This window comes from Drosophila nasuta, chromosome 2R, assembly GCF_023558535.2.
Source record: "Drosophila nasuta strain 15112-1781.00 chromosome 2R, ASM2355853v1, whole genome shotgun sequence".
Lineage (NCBI taxonomy): Eukaryota > Metazoa > Arthropoda > Insecta > Diptera > Drosophilidae > Drosophila > Drosophila nasuta.
Genome location: NC_083456.1, coordinates 15,817,645 through 15,839,101, shown reverse-complemented (window position 1 = coordinate 15,839,101; position 21,457 = coordinate 15,817,645). Strand labels below are relative to the sequence as shown.

Here is a 21,457-nt window from a genome sequence, read left to right as displayed (position 1 = left end):
AAAATGTTAGATTGTTATTTATTTATTTTGAAGAAAATGTACTAGACTTACCCTTCTTTTGTTGTTCTTATCAATCTGGTGTTACTGACGGTATTAAATTCACTTGGTCGAGCAAGATGAAGTTGAAACTTTGCCTTAAATGTAGGTTCATCGAAACAAGGAAAAACCAAGCGAGCATATATGGGTTCCATTTGTGTTATGTAAACTTTGTGATATTTGTTGGTTTCGTAAGATTGTAAAAACAAACCTGTCTCATCTGTTCTAACATAGCCAGTGTATTTGAAATACAGAATATAGTTCTCATTCACAGTCAATGCCTCTAACAGAGGCACTGTTAACTGTTGTGTTGTCTGATTATATTTTAGTGAAGTAATTGTTACGTTTTGCTGCAAGACTCCATCCTTATTGTACACTAAACAGCTCGATATGTAAAGAGACTCCTTATGAAGTGTTATTTCATAAGTGTCACTTTGATTACTCTGTAAAGTAATCGCGACTTCGCCGATAAATGAGGAGCCCAATGTTGCATACCTTGTTGCTTGGATGTTAATGGTTAAGTTGTAGAAAGATGGCAATACACTTCTACTAAGGCGGTAATTATCATTTGTACTTCTGCCTATCAGAGTCAATGATATAGCAGCGATGAGCAACTGCCAACTAAGAACAGAACTTTTCATAATGAAAGCTAATTCAATACTGGAACTGAAAATGTTGTGTTTTATAGATATACATACGCAGCTATCCAAATTCTAAAATACGAATTCACTGGAGTTTATAATATGTATATGCGCTATGAACGCTTCGTTGCTAATTTGAATTTAAAATTTTTCATTTCTTTCAAACCGGCTCAAGGGTAATTAATTATGAGATAATCAGTTCTAGTCTGTTGATTTTTTTAGCAGCTTATTTTTAAGCACAAACACAAGTGAAATCTCGATAGTACTTAGTTCTTTGCTTTCTCGTTGAAATGTACAAATAATCTGATTCCCTTATTAAGAAAGGTTTTTGTAGTTAACGAAATAAGTTTGTTGAATAATCTTAGCAATTATTGACTCTAAAATACGCGAATTGAATGAAAACAATAATATATGTAAGTCTGTGTACGCCTTTTTACAAATTTAAATTTAAAATTTACGGATACAAACCAAATATTGTTAGCTTTTAGTTCATGACTTTATTTTTATGAAGTGAAAATATTTATTTATTTAAAAAGGTTAGATATACTTAAAATTAACACTTACATTATTCCTCAAGCACTTGCTGTAAAGGCCTTCGGCATGAAAGTGTATATATATTCTGATTTATTGTTAGGTCTTCTATAGTCGGAAGTCAAAATACATTTCATCTTTGGCTATGTAATATCAGCTCTTTCAAATTTTTGCCCTGTCAACGAAAATATATAGTTGACACTAATTCATTATTATCATGGTATTGGATTCATTGAGGCAATGTGTCTCTAAATTTATAAAAATTAAGTTTAAATATAAAATATTTAACTCAATATATACACATTCAAGTATCAATAGATTGTTTTAATATTAAAGTATGTGTTATTATTATCATTGAATTTGTCCAACTAGCTCAATTATATTTTGCTAGATAGTTGCCAAGCTTGCCCAATCTCTGCTCTGCCCATTCCAGATTCTTCCGTATTGTTGTCAGAAATGTTTCTTTGAGAGTTTGTGCCGATTCACCAAATCTGTGAATGTTTCTGTCCATAAAGATTGTGAACTGCTCTTCTTGCTCCCGCGTCGTAAAATAATCAACCATATCACTTAGGACTTCGATCATCTTATACTGGCCCAATCTAAAAGTCCAATAAATTAGTTAATAATTACGAGGTGTTTCTTGATATTTTACCTGGCAACAAACTCATCGATGTTCTCACTTATCATAGAAAATATGGGACCAATTAAATCTGGATTATGTTTATAGATTTGTATCAAATCATTCGTCCATTTATAATGGGGTATAACATGGAACAACTCGAGTTTGAAATATGTACTATAGTCCCTTGAGCAGCTAATAGCTCGCAAAAGAAGATCCTTCTCATTGGAATCTGTTTCATTATTATATAAATGCCAGAGACGAGCATGAGCCGTTGTTCGAGAAACTGCACAGTAAAATGTCTCCCGATAATCTGGGGATGGTTTTCCAATATTCCCCTCAAAAAGAAGTTTCACTTGGTTATTACAATTGACATTTTGGTATTTGCAAAGCCATGAGACGTGCATCTCTCTATTGTACTTAGTAAATATGCCTTCATATTCTCCTGACTTTGTGCCTCGTAAAGAGAAAACCAGAGTTGTAATATTTGTAAGATATTTCTCGAAATGGGTTAGTTGTTGCGGGGTTAATCGGCGAACTACTCTCTCCATACCGTTGTTGGCTGCGCGCCAGGGAATATATTCGATTTCTGTACTTAAAAATTCGAGAAACTCAAAGACATCAGCATAATCGATCATTCCAGCGTGTGCAAAGTGAAATAGATCATCAATTATCTGCGCCTTATTCTCTACTGGGATGCGATGACCTTCGATTGTAGAGAATAATTGTTTAATTTGGTTGAGAATTGGTTTATCGTAGAAAACTCGATAGTAGTTGGATTGCTTTTGGTTTAAGATAATCCATTCAATGGGTTCTTCAAAAGAGATCTCAATCGTAGACTTATTCTTATCGAAGTACGTGTAAGGTGTCAGATTATTATATGTGCGATCCAAATTCGTTGCGAAGGTAATTGGAATAGTGTAACGTAAAGTGGCATCACTACCGTCTTCATAATCATATAGAAAACGTTTTTGGTGTAAGATTATTTTTTGGTTATCCTGGGTGATGTTCACAATGACCATTGGGTAGCCCACCTGCTCCGTAAAGTCGGAAAAGAACGTATCCAAATCAACTTCATGCTGAGCTGGCCAGTTTTGCCTCAGATGAGCGAACAAATCTCTGGGATTTGTGTTTTTTAAATGACTGAAAGAAAAAAGATGCAAAAACATGCTACCTTAGGAGGGCGGATACTTACTATTGTTTCAAGTAAGAATCGATGGATATCTTAAAGTTTTTGCCACCCATTAAATTACGCCACATCCGAATAATACTGGCTCCCTTATCCTCTATGAAACCGTCAGTCTGTTTATTGATATCAGCGAGAGATTGTACGCTCTTCTCGGGACTGGTTAGGGGCAAGGAACCAGCTACCGCATCTTTTTCAAAGATTCTTTGAAGATTATCCACAACAAACTGTTGATCCAAGTGATAACTGCGGCAGTTCTATTGGGAAAGGACACTATTTATTATATGAAGTAATCATAACAATGTAAAACTTAAGATATTTGTAAGATACAGATGGAATTCGTTTGTCTTTTTTGGATATTTTTCATTTTATATTTACCTCATCAGCTATAATGATCCCGTAATATCGAGCAAAGCCTTCGTTTAGCCAATAGTGACTCCACCAAGATAAAGTAACACTGTTACCAAACCACATGTGAGCAACTTCTTTTCCGATCGCACGACATGTGAATTCTTTGTTCTTGTAGTAGTCCGTGTAGCCAGGCTTATGTACAAGCATTTTTTCACTACAAAAGAAATACAAATATTATTGATGAAGGCAGTCATGACCAAATATTATAAACTAATAACACCTAAAAATGATAAGGCCCCAATTCTCCGTTGTCATCTCATCGATCCAAGGCGCAGTCGCAAATTGCAAAACTTTATTTCCAAGTTGGTTGTAGGGCATTTCAAATAGTTCATTGTAGGCATCTGTCACGCGTACCCCAGTTCCGTAACTAAATCTGGTGTAATTATAATAATCCGGCTGTGTAAAAATTGCAAATTTACTGATATCGCCTTGAGCTTGATACTCGGATATTAAAAAGGCCAATAGATATGTAGACATAATTGGTGTGACATCAAAGTGATCAACAAAACGCTCGTTACTGAAATTTAAATTTATAATTGATTTTGATTCAAAAAATATTTATTGTGCTTACCCTTCATTTGTCGTTCTTAACAATCTGGTGTTACTGATGGCATTATAGCCACTTGGTCGACCAAGGTGAAGTTGAAACTTTGCCTTAAATGTAGGTTCATCAAAACAAGGAAAAACCAAGCGAGCATAAATGGTCTTCAGTTGTGTTAACAAGACCTCAGAATGATTGTCAGCTATTTTAAACAGACCTGAATAATCGTATCTAACATTTCCTGTGTATTTGAAATAGAGAGTGTAGTTCTCATTGGCAGTCAATGGCTCTAATAAAGGCACTGTTAAAAGTTGAGTCTTCGGATTAAATATCAGTGAAGAAATCGTAACGTTTTGGTACAAAAGGTCATTCATATTATAAACCAAACAGCTTGATATGTCGAGGGAGTCTTTATGAAGTGTTATTTCGTAAACATCATTTTGATTCGTCTGTAAAGTTATTGCGACTTCTCCGACAAATGTTGCACCAAATTTTTTGTACTTTTCTTCAATGATGTCGATGGTTAAGTTGTAAAAAGATGGCAATACACTTCTGCTGAGTCGGAAGCCAGTACTACTAGCTATTACAGTTATTAAAATAAACTGCCAACGAAAAACAGAACCTTCCATAATGAAAGCTAGTTCAATACTGGAACTAAAGATTTTGTGTCTTATAGATATATTAAGCTATTTAAATTCTAAAATGAGAATTAACTGGAAATTATAATATATGCCTGGGAATGCTTTATTGCTAATTTGAAATTAAAATTTTTGAATTGTTTGAAACCGGTTTTATGGCAATCAATTATATGAAACAATTCTATGATGTTAAGCTGAAACGCAAACAAAATTTCGGTAGCTTTAGCCTCTAGCTCATTTTCTAAGAAATGTATATAGTATGTATAACTTGTCTTCCTGATTAATTAAGGTTTTCGGAGATATAGTTTGCGTGTAAGTGCATTTGGGTCTGAAAGTTAACTTGATTTGGCAATGGCATGAAAGTTGTAATTTTAAAGCAACAGTTTGGAATTTTGGTATATACATATGTTACTATAATAACCATAGTATTTATGATTCCTATTTTGGTTGTGATCGTATTAAAAATGTAGAAGTTATTAAAGAAAAACTTTTGTATAACAAATTACGCCGACTGCAATGGAGTTTTGGCTGAAAATCTGGTGTATTTCTTATTTTCCATAAAAATTTACAGTTCAATACTACAAATCTATACATTATATTCTGTTGTAAATTTCAATACAAAGGATATGGCCTAACATCCTTTATTAAGGCCTAAAGATTTTCAGCATCGTAAATATTTTAACATTTTTTCGAAATTAAAGTTGTCATTGTGCCTAATTCCATTTTGCCAGATATTTGTCTAACTTTCCCAATCTCTGCTCTGCCCATTCGATATTCTTACGTATCGTGGTCAAAGCGGATTTTAGTGTTTCTGCACTTTTATTATCAAATAAGTGAGATTTGTTTTCAACAAAATCAGAAAATAGTTCTTCCTGTTCCCGCGTTGTAAAATATTCAACCATGTCCTTTAGAACAATGAACATCGGAAATGTGCCTATTCTAAATGTTAAAAAAAATTAGTAAAAAGTTACGAAAATTACTCAATATCATTACCTGTCAATAAATTTCCAGATGTTCTCTCTTATCATCAAAAGTATGGGAGTGATTAAATCCGGATTTTGTTGATACATCTGAATCACACCGATTCCCTGTTGGTCATCATTTTCAAAAAGAAATACCTCCACTTTAAGATATGTCGTATAGTCCCTTGAACAGCTAATAGCTCGCGAAATAAGATCTTTCTCGTCGGAATTTGTCTCAATATTATATAAATTCCAGAGGTGAGCATGAGCCGAAGTCCGTGAAACTGCGCAGTAAAATGTCTCCCGATAATCTGGGGATGGCTTCTCAAGACTCCCCTCAAAAAGAACATTCACTTGATTAATACAATTGACATTCTGGTATTTACATAGCCACGACACGAACAAGTTTCTATTATACACATCGAACACGCTATCAGAGCTACTTGATTTGGCAGTAACTTCATTAAAAGCCACATATGAAATATTTCTAAGATATTTTTCAAAATGGGGTAGTTGTTGAGGGGTTAATCGCCGAACTACTTGCTCCATACCAACGTAAGCTGTGCGCCAGGGAATATGCTCGATTTCTGTACTTAAATATTCCATAAACTCAAAGACTTCAGCATAATCGATCATTCCAGCTTTCGCAAAGTGAAATAGATCATCAATTATCTGCGCCTTATTCTCTACTGGGATGCGGTGACCTTTAATTGTAGAGAATAATTGTTTAATTTGGGTGAGAATGGGCTTATCGTAGAAAACTCGATAGTAGTTGGATTGCTTTTGGTTTAAGATAATCCATTCAATGGGTTCTTTAAAAGAGATCTCAATCGTAGACTTATTCTTATCGAAGTACGTGTAAGGTGTCAGATTATTATATGTGCGATCCAAATTCGTTGCGAAGGTAATTGGAATAGTGTAACGTAAAGTGGCATCACTACCGTCTTCATAATTATATAGAAAACGTTTTTGGTGTAGGATTATTTTTTGGTTATCCTGGGTGATGTTCACAATGACCATTGGGTAGCCCACCTGCTCCGTGAAGTCTAAAAAGAACGTATCCAAATCAACTTCAGGCTGAGCTGGCCAGTTTTGCTTTAGATGAGCGAACAGATCGGTTGGACTTGTATTCTGCAAATGACTACAAAGTAAAAAGTCACAAAATTACTAGATATAGAGAGGATGAGGAGCTCACTCACTATTGTTTCAGGTAACTTCTGATGGATTCCCTGAAATTCTCGCCACCCATTAAATTACGCCACATTCTAATTATGCTGGCCCCCTTATCCTGCGTGAAGGCGTTAGACTGGTTGTTGATTTCAGCGGGAGATTGTACGCTCATCTCGGGACTGGTTAGGGGCAAGGAATCAGCTACCGCATCTTTTTCAAGGATTCTTTGAAGATTATCTACAACAAACTGTTGATCCAAGTGATAATTGCGGTAGAGCTATTAAAAGGTATTAGAATTTAGTATAGTATAGATATGTTTTATTTCACATTTACCTGATGAGTTAGAAAGATCTCGTAAAAGCGAACAAAGCCTTCGTTAACCCAATAATAGTTCCACCAAGATAAAGTAACACTGTTTCCAAACCACATGTGAGCAATTTCATGTGCAATATTCCGACATGTGATCTCTTTGTTCGTGTGGCCGTCAGTGTAGCCAGGCTTCTGGACGAGAATTTTTTCACTATACGTAAAATAAAACGGATGACATTACGCTATTGATGACAAAAAAGACTAACTTTAAGCACCTTAAAATAATAAGACCCCAATTATCCATGGCATTATCATCGAACCAACCTGAAGTCGCAAATAGCAGAACCTCATTTCCCAGATTCTTATAGGGCATTTCAAATACTTTATTATAGGCATCTATCACGCGTTCTGCAACAATGAAACTGAACTCTGTGTAATTATAATTCTCAGGCGCAGATAATATGGCAAATTCACTGCGATTGCCTCGAGCTTGGTACTCGGATATTACAAAAGCCAATTGATATGTAGACATAATTGGTGTGACATCAAAATGATCCACATAACTGTTATTTCTGCAATTGAAATTTAATATTTGTAAAACTTCGAAGAATATTCACCATGCTTACCCTTCTTTTGTTGTTCCTATCAATCTGGTGTTACTGACGGCATTATATTCACTTGGCCGACCAAGGCGAAGTTGAAACTTTGCTTTAAATGCAGGTTCATCGAAACAAGGAAATACTAAGCGGGCATATACGGGCTCCAATTGTGTTATATAAATGCTGTGATACTTGTCGGTTTTGTAGAATTCAGATAATACACCTTGCCCTCTGCTTTTTACATAGCCAGTGTATTTAAAAAATAAAGTATAGTTCTCATTGGCAGTCAATGCCTCCAACAGAGGCACTGTTAGCAGATGTGTCTCCTGGTCATACTTGAGTGAAGTAATTGTAACATTTTGGTACAAGATGCCATCCTTATTATAAACTAAACAGCTCGATATGTCAAGAGAGTCCTTATGAAGTGTTATTTCGTAAATGTCACTTTGATTAGTTTGTAAAGTAATCGCGACTTCGCCGATAAATGAGTAGCCCAATCCTCCATTCCTTGATGCTTGTATGTTAATGGTTAAGTTGTAGAAAGATGGCAATACACTTCTTCTAAGACGGTAGCCATCACTTTCGTTTCTGGCTATCAGAGTCACTAATATAGCAGCTATGAGGAGCTGCAAACGAAGAATCGAACCTTTCATATTTAAAGCTTGCTCAATACTGATTCTAAAGATTTTGTGTTTTGTTAGATATACGCAGCTATTTAAATTCTAAGAGGTGAATTAACTGGAATCTATAATATAAGTCTATGTACGCTTTATTGCTAATTTGAATTTAAAATTATTGAATTGTTTAAAACCGGTGTTTTTAATCAATTGTGTCTCCCTCAATTTTAGTATTGTTGTGGCTTTGCATTTTTTATTTTTAAGTTCAATCGGAAGCTAAATTTCAAAAGGTTTTTGTTCTACCGATATCACTGTTATGAATAACTGGTTAAGAAAGGGTTCAGGTTTCTTTCGAAAAGTTTGAACAATTTAACTATAATTTTATGAACTATAATTAGACTATAATTAATTAAAAGAGCCATTTTTTCACGGTAATAAAATAACTTTTATTTATTTCTGCATTATTATTCATTATTCCGATAAACATAAGAGCACAAGTAAACTTAATAAAAGTAACAAAGTTTATTGAGTTTATTATTGAGGTTATACAACTGCCTCATTCCTCTTTACTAGATAGTTCACTAGCTTGCCCAATCGCTGTTCTGCCCATTCCAGATTCTTTCGAATTGTTGTCGGGAATAACTGTATGTCGGTATGTGCCCATTTATCAAATCTTTTAATGTTTTTGTCTATAAAGATTGTAAACTGTTTTTCTTGCTCCCGCGTTGTAAAATTATCAACCATATCACTCAAGATTTTGAACATCTCATACTGGCCCAATCTATAAGTTTAATAAATTAGTTGGCAGTTACGAAGTGTTTCTGGAAATCTTACCTGTCGACAAGTTCCCCAATGTTCTCTCTTATCATAGAAAATATGGGATCAATTAAATCAGGATTTTGTTGATAGATCGTTATCAAACCGATGAACTGTTCGGAATGACGTAATAAATGGAATAATTCGAGTTTGAAATATATTGTATAGTCCCTTGAACAGCTTATAGCCCGCGAAAGAAGATTCTTCTGATCAGAATCGGTCTCATTATGATATAAATCCCATAGGCGGGCATGAGCATCCGTTCGTGAAACTGCACAATAAAATATCTCACGATAGTCGGGGGATGGCTTTTCAAGATTTCCCAGAAAAAGAAGTTCCACTTGCTTATTACAATTGGTATTCTGGTATTTACACAGCCATGATACATGCAAGACTCGATTATAGACATCCATCACGCTATCAGAGCTGCTTGATTTTGCTGATAGTTCATTAAAAATCCCAGTTGTAATATTTGTAAGGTATTTCTCAAAATAAGGCAGCTGTTGTGGGGTTAATCGCTGAACTACTCTCTCCATACCGTGGTAGGCTGCGTTCCAGGGAACATAATTGAATTCGTATCTCAAATATTCTAAGTATTCGAAGACATCTGCATAATCGATCATTCCAGCGTATGCAAAGTTAAAGAGATCATCAATGATTTGTGCCTTAGTCGTAGCTGGGATACGTCGGCTTCTAGATGTGGAAAATAATTGTTTAATTTGGGTGAGAATTGGTTGATCGTAAAAAACTCGATAGTAGTTGGATTGCTTTTGGTTTATGATAATCCATTCAATGGGATTTTCAAAAGAAATTTCAACTGTAGTATCATTCTTATTGAAGTACGTGTAAGGTGTCAGATTATAATAGCTTTGATCCAGATTCGTTGTGAAGGCAATTGGAATGGTGTAACGTAAAGTAGCATCACTACCGTCTTCATAATCGTATAGAAAACGTTTTTGGTGTAGAACTATTTTTTGGTTATCCTGGGTGATGTTCACAATGAGCATTGGGTAGCCCACCTGCTCCGTGAAGTCTGAAAAGAATGTATCCAAATCAACTTCAGGCTGAGCTGGCCAGTTTTGCTTGAGATGAGCGAACAAATCGCTGGGATTTGTGTTTTTTAAATGACTGAAAGAAAAAAGTTAAAAAAATCCAAGAACTTAGATGGAGAACTCACTATTGCTTCAGGTAACTGTTGATAGATTTGTTAAAGTTGTCGCTTCCCATTAAATTTCGCCACATTCGAATGATGCTAGCACCCTTGTCATATGGGAAGAAGTTGGTCTCGTTGTCGATTTTATAAGAAAATTGTATGGCGATCTCGGGACTAGTTAAGGGCAAAGAAGTAGCCACTGCATCCTTTTCAAGGATTCTCTGAAGATTATCTACAACAAACTGTTCTTCCACGTGATATTTATAGTTGTAGATCTGTAGAGAAAGAAAATAATAACAATTAACTACAGAAAATATTTGTAGATACTATTTATAGGGAGTCGGCAATTGTCGAGTTGATTATATTGTTACTCATATTTTGATATCGGTAAATCTTCTCAATTTAACGAGTTTGATATGCGTTTGCAACTTTGACATTTTTCCTTTCATATTTACCTGATCGGTCATAAAGATCTCGTAAAATCGAGCAAAGCCTTCATTTAACCAGAAATGACTCCACCAGGATAAGGTAACACTATTTCCAAACCACATATGAGCTATTTCATGTGCAATCATTCGAATAGTGAGCTCTTTGTGGCTGAGACCGTCAGTGTAACCAGGCCTATGGATCAGCATATCTTCTCTATAAATTGAACAAATCTGATTTTATTAAATCTGGCCTTGAGCACAATTAGAAACTTTCAGTACTTAAATATTATAAGGCCCCAATTCTCCATGTTGTTATTGTTGAGGGTCCAATGCTTAGTTGCAAAGAGCAGGACTTCATTTCCTAGTTGTTTATAAGGCATCTGGAACAATTCGTTGTAAGCAGCTATCACGCGTTCACCAACATTGTAACTGAACTCTGTGTAATTATAATTCTCAGGCGCAGATAAAATAGCAAATTCACTGAGATTGCCTCGAGCTTGGTACTCGGATATTACAAAGGCCAATAGATATGTAGACATAATTGGCGTGATATCAAAATGATCCACATAACTGTCATTTCTTCAATTAAAATTTTGGATTGTTATTTATTCATTTAAAGAAAATATACTAGACTTACTCTTCTTTTGTTGTTCTTATCAATCTGGTGTTACTGACGGCATTATACTTACTTAGTCGACCAAGATGAAGTTGAAACTTTGCCTTAAATGTAGGTTCATCGAAACAAGGAAACACAGATCGCGCATACTGACCCTTCAGTTGTGTTAAGTAAACTGTGTGATACTCGTCTTCGTTGGTTTCGTATGATGATGAAAACAGACCTGTGTCATGATTGCCAAAATATCCAGTGTATTTGAAATATAGAGTATAGTTCTCATTGGGAGTCAATGGCTCTACCAGAGGCACTGTAAACTGTTGTGTTGTCCGATTAGATTTTAGTGAATCTATTGTAACATTTTGGTGCACAGCACCATCCTTATTATAAACTACACAGCTTGACATGTAAAGGTAGTCCTTGTGAAGGGTTATTTCATAAATATCACTTTGATTAGTTTGTAAAGTTATTGCAACTTCGCCGTAAAATTTATAACCAAATCTTTCATGTCCTTCTTCTTTGACATTAATGGTTAAATTGTAGAAAGATGGCAATACACTTCTACTGAGGCGGTAACTATTACATTCACTTATGCTTATCAACGTCAGTGATATAGCAGCGACAAGCAACTGCCAACGACAAAAAGAACCTTTCATAATAAAAGCTAGTTCAATACTGGAACTGAAGATTTTGTGTTTTATATATTTAAGCAGCTATTTAAATTATAAAACGCGAATTAACTGGAAATTATATTATATCTTTGTATACGTTTCATTGCTAATTTGAATTTAAAATTTTTTAATTGGTTGAAGCTGGTTTTATTCTGATATTTTTTTTGCCCTCGCAAATCGAATTGATACGCTCTATCCATAGGGTAAAAGTTTGAATCGAAGATGATATATTTTTTTTATGTGTTCCTTAATTTCATAAATTTCATAAATTTAAACATCATTAGTGACGATTTTATTAAATTATAGTATATGCGAATTTGTTGCTTATAATACGAAATTCTATACCCTAAGCAGCACGCAGTCACATTCCAGGTAAATAATTTTTCTTGTTGAAATATATTTAAATAATGAGACGTCAGATGTTGTTCCTTGTAGATATTGTTATGATAATTAGTCAGATTTGCTGGATTCTTTACTCAACAACGGAAGTTTGTCAAAGCGACTAGTTTTTCAAACGCTTCAGCGTTAATTTGAATTCACGTTTTCGAAACTTTCTCGAACTGGTTTTCACGTAAAGAGCGTTTGACCGCATAATGTGTGTGTTATAAAATGATATATAATTTAGCTATTATTATGTTGTTCCGTAATTCAAAGTATATCTCATTTAGTTTATAATTAGGCCACCAAAAGGACTAAATAAATATGCGACTGTCGGATTTACGATCACAAAAATCGTACTGCGAATAATGTTGTCTTCTAACATTATCAACATTCTTTCCCATGTCTATATTAATTAAGAAGTAATCGCATCACAATAGTGAGTAAACTTTCCAGTGTTTCATATTTTGTTTATAGAATATATGCAATAGACCGATATTGTAATGTTGCCGATCCAATGATAGTGAAAAAGTAAACAAAACTCCCGGAAAACTTTAAAATAAAACTGAGTCAATAATATAGATTAAGCAAAGTTTATTATTATGCGACATACGAGAAGTTTATTCCCAATGCCACCTTATCTGGATATTTTATTAGCTTTGTAAAGGCACTAAGTGTACAAATACTTGTTATTGGACAATTGCATAATGGCATCTGGCAATTGGCTAATCTAGTTTATAATTAACGTGGTTAGCTCTAGCGCAGCAATGTGGTAATAGATACCATCAGCACGGTGAGGAGACTGAAGGCGCTGATCATGGCGCTGCCGTTGCGCTCTGACAGATAGGTGCGGAAGAGACCCAGCTTCGATTCGGCCCAGACCAAGTTCTCGCTAACGGTTGTCTCAGCTGCAGTCAGTGTAGCAGCAGAGGTGCCAAATTTGGCACTGTTAGCTGTGTTGAATGTTTTCAAAGAGTCCAGCTGCGACTGTTCGGTGAAACGAGCGGCAATGTTGGAAATGACAGTAGCCACTGCGGAGTAACCACCCATGCTGTAAATGAGAGATCAAAGATGCAATTTAACAAAAGCTTGTTCTCACATTTTGGAATATTAGTGCTACTTACGCGTCGGCCAATGCGTCGTATTTTTCGGTGACCAATTTAAAGACAGGGTCAACATTTTCATTGTTCTCAGTGTAAAGAGTGCTGAGCACAGCTGATTTATCCTGTCTGCGGATCTCATCAGAGATTACGAGATCGAAAACTCTTTCGATTAGGGTCTGGTTCTTAACACAACCGAAAGAGGTTTGCAGCAGCGTTTCCTCGGTGGCAACCGTTTCGGTCTTGAATTTCTGATACAGTGCCTCAAATTCGGTAGCGCCACCTTCACGCAAGCCCACACAATAGACCACTGAGCGAATGTTCTTGGGAACATTGGCCAGTGAGTTAAAGTAGCTCTTAGCACTGCTGATGCAATCAGCATTGCCATAGCGACACGACCAGGAGAGCACCTTGGTGCGCAAGTAAATATCGAGTGCCTTGTCCGTTGCGGTCTCAGCGAAGCCCAACTGATTGTATGCCTTGTTGGTCAACTGCTGGATGTAGGCGCTGAAATCAGAGATATCTGTGCCCAAGCGTATGGCCAGGTAGCTGAAGCCATTGAATGCCGATGTCCATGGAATGTAATTGGTTTCAGTTTCCAAGTATTCCAGCACATCGAAAGTCAGGGTGTAGTTGATGTGTCCAGCACGAGCCAAATTGAGCAGATCGTCGACCACTTGGGCGCGGTTAATTTCATGAATACCGCCCCAGTTGCTCTCGATAAGTGTATGGTGGATTGCATGCCAGTTGCTCTCGGTATAATTAACACGATAGTAGCCAGTCTCCTGGATGTTGGCAAGGACCCAGCTCACCGTATTGGTGAAGGTTACATTGTATGCGGTGGTCGCATTCTCAGACAACACAAACTTGGGCTTGGTATCATTGAAGTTTTTCTCTTCGCTTGTGGTATAACTAATGGGCACTGTGTACTTCAGGTTAGCATCGGCACCATCGTTATCCTTAAGCAGGAAACGCTTCTGAGTAAAAGCGACGCTTTTGCCATCGGCCGCGAGCTCTGCATTAATCACAGGATATCCCACCTGTGTGGTGAAGTTGTAGAAGATATATTCGGCGCTGCTGCTAAAGCTATCTTGAGGCCACTGAGCAAGGAACGACTCAAACAGGTACGCAGGAACCGATGATTGAAGAGAGCTGAGTGAACACAAGAAACATTAGCCACAGCTAAGGCTGTCGGAGGTCGGGTACACTTACTTTTTGACAAGATATTCCTGCAGAGCTTTCTGAAAGTTAGCCGTACCCATGGTGTGTTCAATCATGCGAATGATTGAGGCACCCTTGTTGTAGGAGATGCTGTTAAACATGCGGCTCAGATGGGCGGGGGTATAGGTATTAGGATCGCTCAAAGGATTGGTGGCATTGGTCGAGTCCATGGCCATGACTGCTTGGATTTGATCAACAACAAACTGCTTCTCCAGCTCCCATTCGGTTTCGACAAAAGCAGTGCCAAAGTATTGGAAGAATCGTGCAAAGCCCTCGTTCAACCAAGTGTAGCTCCACCATTCGCAGGTGACCAGATCACCGAACCACATATGCGCTTGCTCATGGGCCACAACGGCGGCAATTGCTTGACGCGATGCCAGAGTAGTGGCTGATTCATCGACCAGGAGACTGCGTTCCCTGTAGGTGAGTAGACCCCAGTTTTCCATGGCACCGGCAGAGAAATCAGGAATTGCAGCCATATCCATCTTATCGTTACCGATTGAGTAATAGTCGAGATTCAAATATTTGCCCATCTCGCTGAGAATCTGACGGCCGACATTGAAACTGTATTGAGTCTGTCCATAGAACTCGGGACGGGACAACACTCCAAAGTTATCATCCTTGCGAATGGTGAACTCGGAAATGATAAAGGCCAGTAAGTAAGTGGACATTTTAGGCGTTGTCTCGAACACATCCACAAAGTAGCCGCTGCAGAAAATGTTTGATTAAAATAGAATAGAAGAGAATATAAAGTTTTTCATCTTACGCTTCAGTGCTGGGAGAGGAGATGGCGAGCCTTGTGTTACTAGCACTATTGAAGGAGCGATGACGAACGAGGGTCACATCGAAGGTAGCCTTGAATCGGGGCTCATCGAAGCTGGGGAATGCTCGGCGAGCATGGTGCGTCTGGAATTGTGTTGATCCCAACCATCTGCCGATGTCACAGAGTTAATAAGTAATACAAAAAAATAATTAAAAATTGAAAAACTGAAGACTCACTTAGTCTCGTTGTTATCGTTTGTGTAGTAACTGCGGTAAAATCCGTGCATGTCGTCCTGCATAAGACCCGTATAGTTGAAATGCAAAATGTAGGCTGTGTTGGCCACCAGATCTGTCGTTGAAGTTAAATTCATGATATCGGTTTCATCATTGTGGCTAGCCAGAGTCAGGGCTATTTTAGTGGGCGTTACACCCGCTGCAGGCTTCAACCAGTATTCGTTGAGTATATGCGTCAGATTCTTCGAATGCAAAGAGATGGTTCTTGTGGTCACCGTTGGTACGATCTCAATAAAGGCCTCGCCATCGAAAGTAAAACGCTTTGCATCACTATCGCTCTCCAGCAAATATGGTCGCAGCGTAATATTGTAGTTAACCGGATTGATAATGGTCGACAGTCTGTATTCCCAGTTCTCGGACGCATATGTTGTCGGTGGCTGCAGCTCCAGCTGCTTGGTGCCAGCTAGCACGCCTGCAAGGCATACTGCCAAGAGGATAGCCAAACGTAGGGCCATCATTTCGTCTGCAAAATGAGGTTAAGGTTGTCAGATCAGTAATTAGCTAGAATTTTTTTTTTTTTTTGTACTATTTCACCATATTATGTAACAGTTTCTTTGCACTCACTTTAGATATTCGAACGGTTTGAAGTGCTATTCAAACGTCGCACGGCACGCGATTCGACAACTAAGGTCTCCTCCCAATGGACGGTACTATTTATAAGCGCACACTAACTATATCAGCGATTTATCTGTAGCCTTAAACATTTTATTTTAGCGAGATAAAGTGTACATAGATTATACGACGATTACGATGACGCGTCGATAAGAACGTAAGGCGGTGATTTACGCTTACTGCTGGCAGTTACCAATCATATAATAATCATGCGAGTCGACAGGCGCAAATATATATTGATAGATTTACCATTGGACAATAATCCAGAGGCCGAAACGGATATGAGTAATAGTGTGAGTAATATAACTTAAGTATGCTCCAAAATAAAAATCCCACATGGTGGCACATGGAATTTGGATGCTTTTGCTGTAAACCTAAATGGGAAAACAGAGTATCAGAATATCATCGATTGCATGTTGCAAGTAAAACTTCATATCTATTTTGATAACAGCCTGAGCAAACAAATCGAAATCTCTGACGATCGATATCACGATTATAATATGCATAGAGTATTGTCTGGTATTACTTTCACAGACGTTTCATATTGACCTAATGGTTAATTTTGCGAAGAGATTAGAAGAATATTAAAACATAACATTGATATTACTAATCTCTTAGTTTTCATACGAAGAATTTCACATTCTAATGAATAAAATCTTCAACATTTCATACTGTTTTTAAAGACTGCCAAAGGTAAAAAGATAAAAATGTATCATATATCAATCATATAGACTCAATAATAAACAACAACTTTGTTGCAGAAAGTATTATTTTTCTGTAAATTCCAGAAAGTTCGCTTATAGTAATTTGTCTACGTACATATATTTTATATATGTACGTCTTATTTAAGCCTTAAAGCCTAATGTTTGACTTTTCATAGGGTAAAAGAGGGACAATGATAACCATATACAGAAAATGCGCAGAAGAAAGGGTTAAAGGCCCAATAAAATAGACAATTAAATAGTAAATTTAAGACCCTAATCATTTCAAGTTCACATAAAAACAACTCAAAAGTCATTGTTAATGTACATAAGCTTAATTTTTTCGAAGGAATAAACCAGTGTTTAATCTTATCTGCCAATAAATTGGAAATATGAATAGTAAAGGGTATTACATGCAATTTCGTCAAATAAAATTAATAGTTGATATTGTGGTCAATAAAATGATAGCGACAAGAGGCTTATCAGACTAATTCGACTAGACCATTCAACAAGTCGGATCTTTCAACGCTCAAGACACATTCAAAGTCGTGAACTACTTATTACTAATACTACTTTATTACGCAGCACTCCACAATTCAAAATGGCGTACTTCAATGGCGGATTAGCCCATAGATTGATTGGCAGACTAAATACTTATCGATAAATTTGTTGCCATGTGATGGAATTGCCAATTGATAAAGTAGATGAGATATTTATGGCGAATATAAACGTAAACATTTAAGTGTTTGGGAACTTAAATGTACCCGAAATGTACAACAATGTTTTCTTGAATTGAGCTGGCATTTCAAAGAATTCTTGAGTGTTATACTCATATTATCTGACCATAAAGCGACAATAAATGTAATCAGCACAGGTTTTTTTTAATCATAATTGTATGGGAATTTTATTGACAGAGTACAATAGGCATATCTCGACTTTGACTTATGCTAACTTACAATTGTGTTTAGTGAATGCTTAAAACAATGTGGCGACCAAGAAGCACAGGGCGATAGCAATAATGGATGCGCTCATCGCAGGGCTTCCATTGCGGAAAGTGCTCACCCAGGAGACGATGGGTTCGCGATTGGCAGTCAACCAAGCCTCGTTAGCCTGAACGTTGGCATCTACGCTGGTTTGCAAAGTTGTGGGCACAAACTCGCTATTCTTAACCACATCGACAAGCTCTTGCAGCTTGGCCTTTTGATTATCGTTGACCACATACGCTGACATTGAAACAATGTCAGAGTACAGTGGGTTAACGCCACCGAAGCCTGCGTTCAAGTTGCCATAAGTCTCCCAGTTTTCAAGCAGGAACTCAATGGAGGTGAGCAAACCAACTTCGCCACGTGAATAAACCGGGCTGAGGATCGTGTAGCGTTCCTGGGTACGGAGTTGATTGGTTTGATCAATGCTGCTGGCAACATATTTCTCCAACTGGCTTTGGGACTGTGCACAGCCCAGAGCTGAGATGAGCAGGCGACGTTCGGCCTGATCGTTGGAGTTCATCAACTTCTCAAAGACAAAATTGAATGTCGCATCGTCGGCTTGTTTCAAACCATTGCAATAAACGGGCGTCTGCAGATTGGCTTCAATTGGGGTACCAGCATCGACCAAAGCCTGCAACTTGGCCTTTGTCTCACTGAGGCAACTCTCGACACCAGCCAAGCAGGCCACGTTGATAATCACGTTGCGAGTGAACTTGGCCAAATGTTGCTCACCATGAACATCGTTCACACCAAATTTGTCATACTGTTCGCTGACCAATTCGGTCACATAGAACAGGAAATTGGCGTACTGTTCATCGCCGCTCAGATAACGATTGAACAGCGTGATCACCGTGTTGACTGCCGACCAAGGTGCATATTGATCCTCCTTGGGCAAGTATGTAAGCAGTTGCAGCAGCGTGGAGTGGGCAACGCGTCCACTGGTAACAAAGCGATACAAATCGCTAATGATTTGGGCGCGGTTACGTGGATGAATCTTGTGTGGGCGTGAGCTTAAGCCATCGGTGATCAATTTCCAGTTGTCGTCGTCGTAGTTGATGCGATAGTAGCCCGTCGACTGTTTGTTCAGGATAAGCCACTCGTCTTTGATTGTCTTGGCATCCGAAATGGTTATCTCTGCCTCATTCAGGAGATAATGCGTAGCAGTTGTAGTGCGGAAATCGGGATCCGACTGCAAGGCATAGTTGACGGGCACATACCAGAGCTTGGTGCTGTTGTAGTCCTTGTCGTTGGTGTATTGCTCCTGCTTAACGGTGAAGCTGCCATCGTTATAGTTGCGCGTCACAGTCAGTAGTGGCACACCACCCTGGCGAGTCCAACTGGACATCATCTCGTTAATGGTGGCCGGGACGGCGAAGTTCTCTTCACGTGCCGCCAAAGCAATGGCATCGAACAAGTGCGTCTCATTGGCAGCCGAGAATTTGCTATAAGAAAACTTTTGTTAACATTGAGCTTGAAGAGCAGAAGTTGAGTCACCTACTTGGCCTCCAGATAGTTGTGCAGACCACGTTGGAAGACAGTGTTGGTCAAGGCATTGCGCCACATGTCCAATACGGAACCGGCCTTAGCGTAAGCAATGTTGTCGTACAACAAAGCAATTTCCGAGGGCTTCTCCACGAAGTATGTCATGGGACGGGTACTGGGATTGGCATCGGTAACCAAAGCATTCTGATAGGAGCCAGCATGGAAGGTCTGGAAGATATCCCAAGCAGGATAGGCCTATCAAATTGAAAATAAAAATGTCATATTAGTTGCGCCTATTGATGTCATTATGATTTCAAGTATTTACCAAGTCGACAGCCAAGTTCTCGAAAAGTGTGGCGAAACCTTCCTTCAGCCAGAGATAACTCCAGTATTCGATGGCAACCAGGTCACCGAACCACATATGCGCATCCTCGTGAGACTCGATTGTGGCAATGTTTGTCTGTGTGTTCACCGTGGAGTTTTCAGAGTTATACAGCAAATATTCCTCCCGATAGGTGGCCAGACCCCAGTTCTCCATGGCGCCAGCAGCGAAATCTGGTATGGCTGCCTGATCCAGCTTGGGCAGAGCAAAAGGCACATCAAAATATCCCGAGAGACGTTTCTCCACCAGCATGCCAGTGATCAGTGCCCATTCCTGCTCATGCTCGGTACCCTTGCGGGAGAACACACGCTGTGGCAGATTGTTAAACTCGCCGGAAGACGACACAAACTCCGAAACAATGAAAGCAACCAAATAGGAGGACATTTTCACAGAGGTATCGAACGAAGTAATTCCAGTGCTACAGTAAAAGGTCCGAGTTAGTCAACTGAAGAAATACGATTAGATATGAAAACATACCTTGATTTTTCCGCGTTGACTGGCATATTGCTGATGGCGTTGTAGCTGGCATCGTGATGAATGGTGATGGTGAAGTTGGCACGCTTGGCGGGCTCATCGTAACAAGGGAAAGCATGACGAGCATCTGTGCTCTCGAACTGTGTGGTCGCCAGATATTTAGTGGCGCCCTCCTCGTCCGTATAGGTGGAGAGGTAGAAGCCACCGTTGTCTGTGCGCAGATTACCCTCATAGTTGATGGTCAGCAGCCAGGTGGTACCGGCGGTAAGGGTCAAGTCATTTGCGTAGAACGAGAGGAATTCACGATCGGTATCCTGTGTGAATTGCAATTGCGTCGCCGTACCCTGACTATCAGCCGCAATAATGCTAGCCGTAAAGTTGGCCAATTGACGGGCATGAACTGTGATTGTCGTCGAGGTCTCAATAACATCCAGAGTGATGATCACTGTGCCGGTGAAGCCAGTCTCACCAGTATGCACATTGGTATGAAGCGTCACATCGTAGCTGATAGGTTCGGTGTTGTTGGGCAGGCGATATGTCGCTTCATCATCACGTGTCTCCAAACGCTGGTTGGGATTCTCCAGCAGTAGCTGCTTGCCTTCAAAATCTACTGGCGGAAATTGGCGGAGAACGGATGCCTGCGAAAGGGCCGCAACGAAAAGGACCAAAAGCGGTACAAGGACGCGAGCCATATTGTTCGATGCGTGCGATGCGACGACAACTGGACAATAACTGAACCACGAAACGTATGTTTTGCACTTTTAAGCCAAATTTCAGCTAGTTATCACGATCATTTTCAAGTTGTATATATCAACTAGTCTCGCTGAGCTTATCAGCATAAGGTGTAAAGCATAAAGATTACATTTAATCACCTTAAATTCCCCATTCGCCTTCGTTAGATCACGCCCATTTAATTTGTTGCCCAATATTTCATGAACAGAAGGCAGTAAATCAATGAAAAGAGTGGCGGTCATTGAATTGGCGGCCTCATAACGCGTGTGTGTCGGCTTTAGTCCACTGCTTTACCCATGAATAGAACCACTCGAAGACGCTTGTCAAACACTTGCACTATTTGTAGTAGATAACAATAATAAAGTGGACAGCCTTTAAAGATACTAATATCA

At 38.5% G+C, this 21,457-nt stretch overlaps 5 protein-coding genes across 5 annotated transcripts in view; 1 reads left to right on the top strand and 4 right to left on the bottom strand.

Annotated features, from left to right (window-relative positions):
• LOC132786575 (probable muscarinic acetylcholine receptor gar-1) overlaps window positions 1-21,457 on the top strand; it is a 100,417-nt gene that overhangs the window by 19,685 nt on the left and 59,275 nt on the right. The gene's annotated exons all lie outside the window — the stretch shown is intronic.
• Window positions 1,203-4,695, bottom strand: LOC132784968 (aminopeptidase N-like). The gene is made up of 6 exons (XM_060790903.1): window positions 3,996-4,695; window positions 3,645-3,941; window positions 3,392-3,578; window positions 3,023-3,270; window positions 1,861-2,970; window positions 1,203-1,807 (listed from the first exon to the last, which is right to left on the bottom strand). Exons 1-6 carry the CDS (start codon window positions 4,592-4,594, stop codon window positions 1,582-1,584), a joined length of 2,667 nt encoding a protein of 888 aa, XP_060646886.1. The 5' UTR covers window positions 4,595-4,695; the 3' UTR covers window positions 1,203-1,581.
• On the bottom strand, window positions 5,115-12,818 carry LOC132785104 (uncharacterized). The gene is made up of 12 exons (XM_060791098.1): window positions 11,295-12,818; window positions 10,937-11,236; window positions 10,685-10,871; window positions 10,254-10,504; window positions 9,095-10,204; window positions 8,810-9,041; window positions 7,671-8,365; window positions 7,320-7,616; window positions 7,069-7,255; window positions 6,765-7,012; window positions 5,597-6,706; window positions 5,115-5,542 (listed from the first exon to the last, which is right to left on the bottom strand). Exons 1-12 carry the CDS (start codon window positions 11,924-11,926, stop codon window positions 5,317-5,319), a joined length of 5,475 nt encoding a protein of 1,824 aa, XP_060647081.1. The 5' UTR covers window positions 11,927-12,818; the 3' UTR covers window positions 5,115-5,316.
• LOC132785302 (membrane alanyl aminopeptidase) lies at window positions 12,899-16,359 on the bottom strand. Its single transcript, XM_060791340.1, has 6 exons — window positions 16,261-16,359; window positions 15,640-16,159; window positions 15,407-15,571; window positions 14,632-15,348; window positions 13,444-14,571; window positions 12,899-13,370 (listed from the first exon to the last, which is right to left on the bottom strand). Exons 2-6 carry the CDS (start codon window positions 16,152-16,154, stop codon window positions 13,076-13,078), a joined length of 2,820 nt encoding a protein of 939 aa, XP_060647323.1. The 5' UTR covers window positions 16,155-16,159; window positions 16,261-16,359; the 3' UTR covers window positions 12,899-13,075.
• On the bottom strand, window positions 17,885-21,061 carry LOC132785327 (aminopeptidase N). Its single transcript, XM_060791373.1, has 4 exons — window positions 20,337-21,061; window positions 19,803-20,277; window positions 19,494-19,732; window positions 17,885-19,437 (listed from the first exon to the last, which is right to left on the bottom strand). Exons 1-4 carry the CDS (start codon window positions 21,023-21,025, stop codon window positions 17,985-17,987), a joined length of 2,856 nt encoding a protein of 951 aa, XP_060647356.1. The 5' UTR covers window positions 21,026-21,061; the 3' UTR covers window positions 17,885-17,984.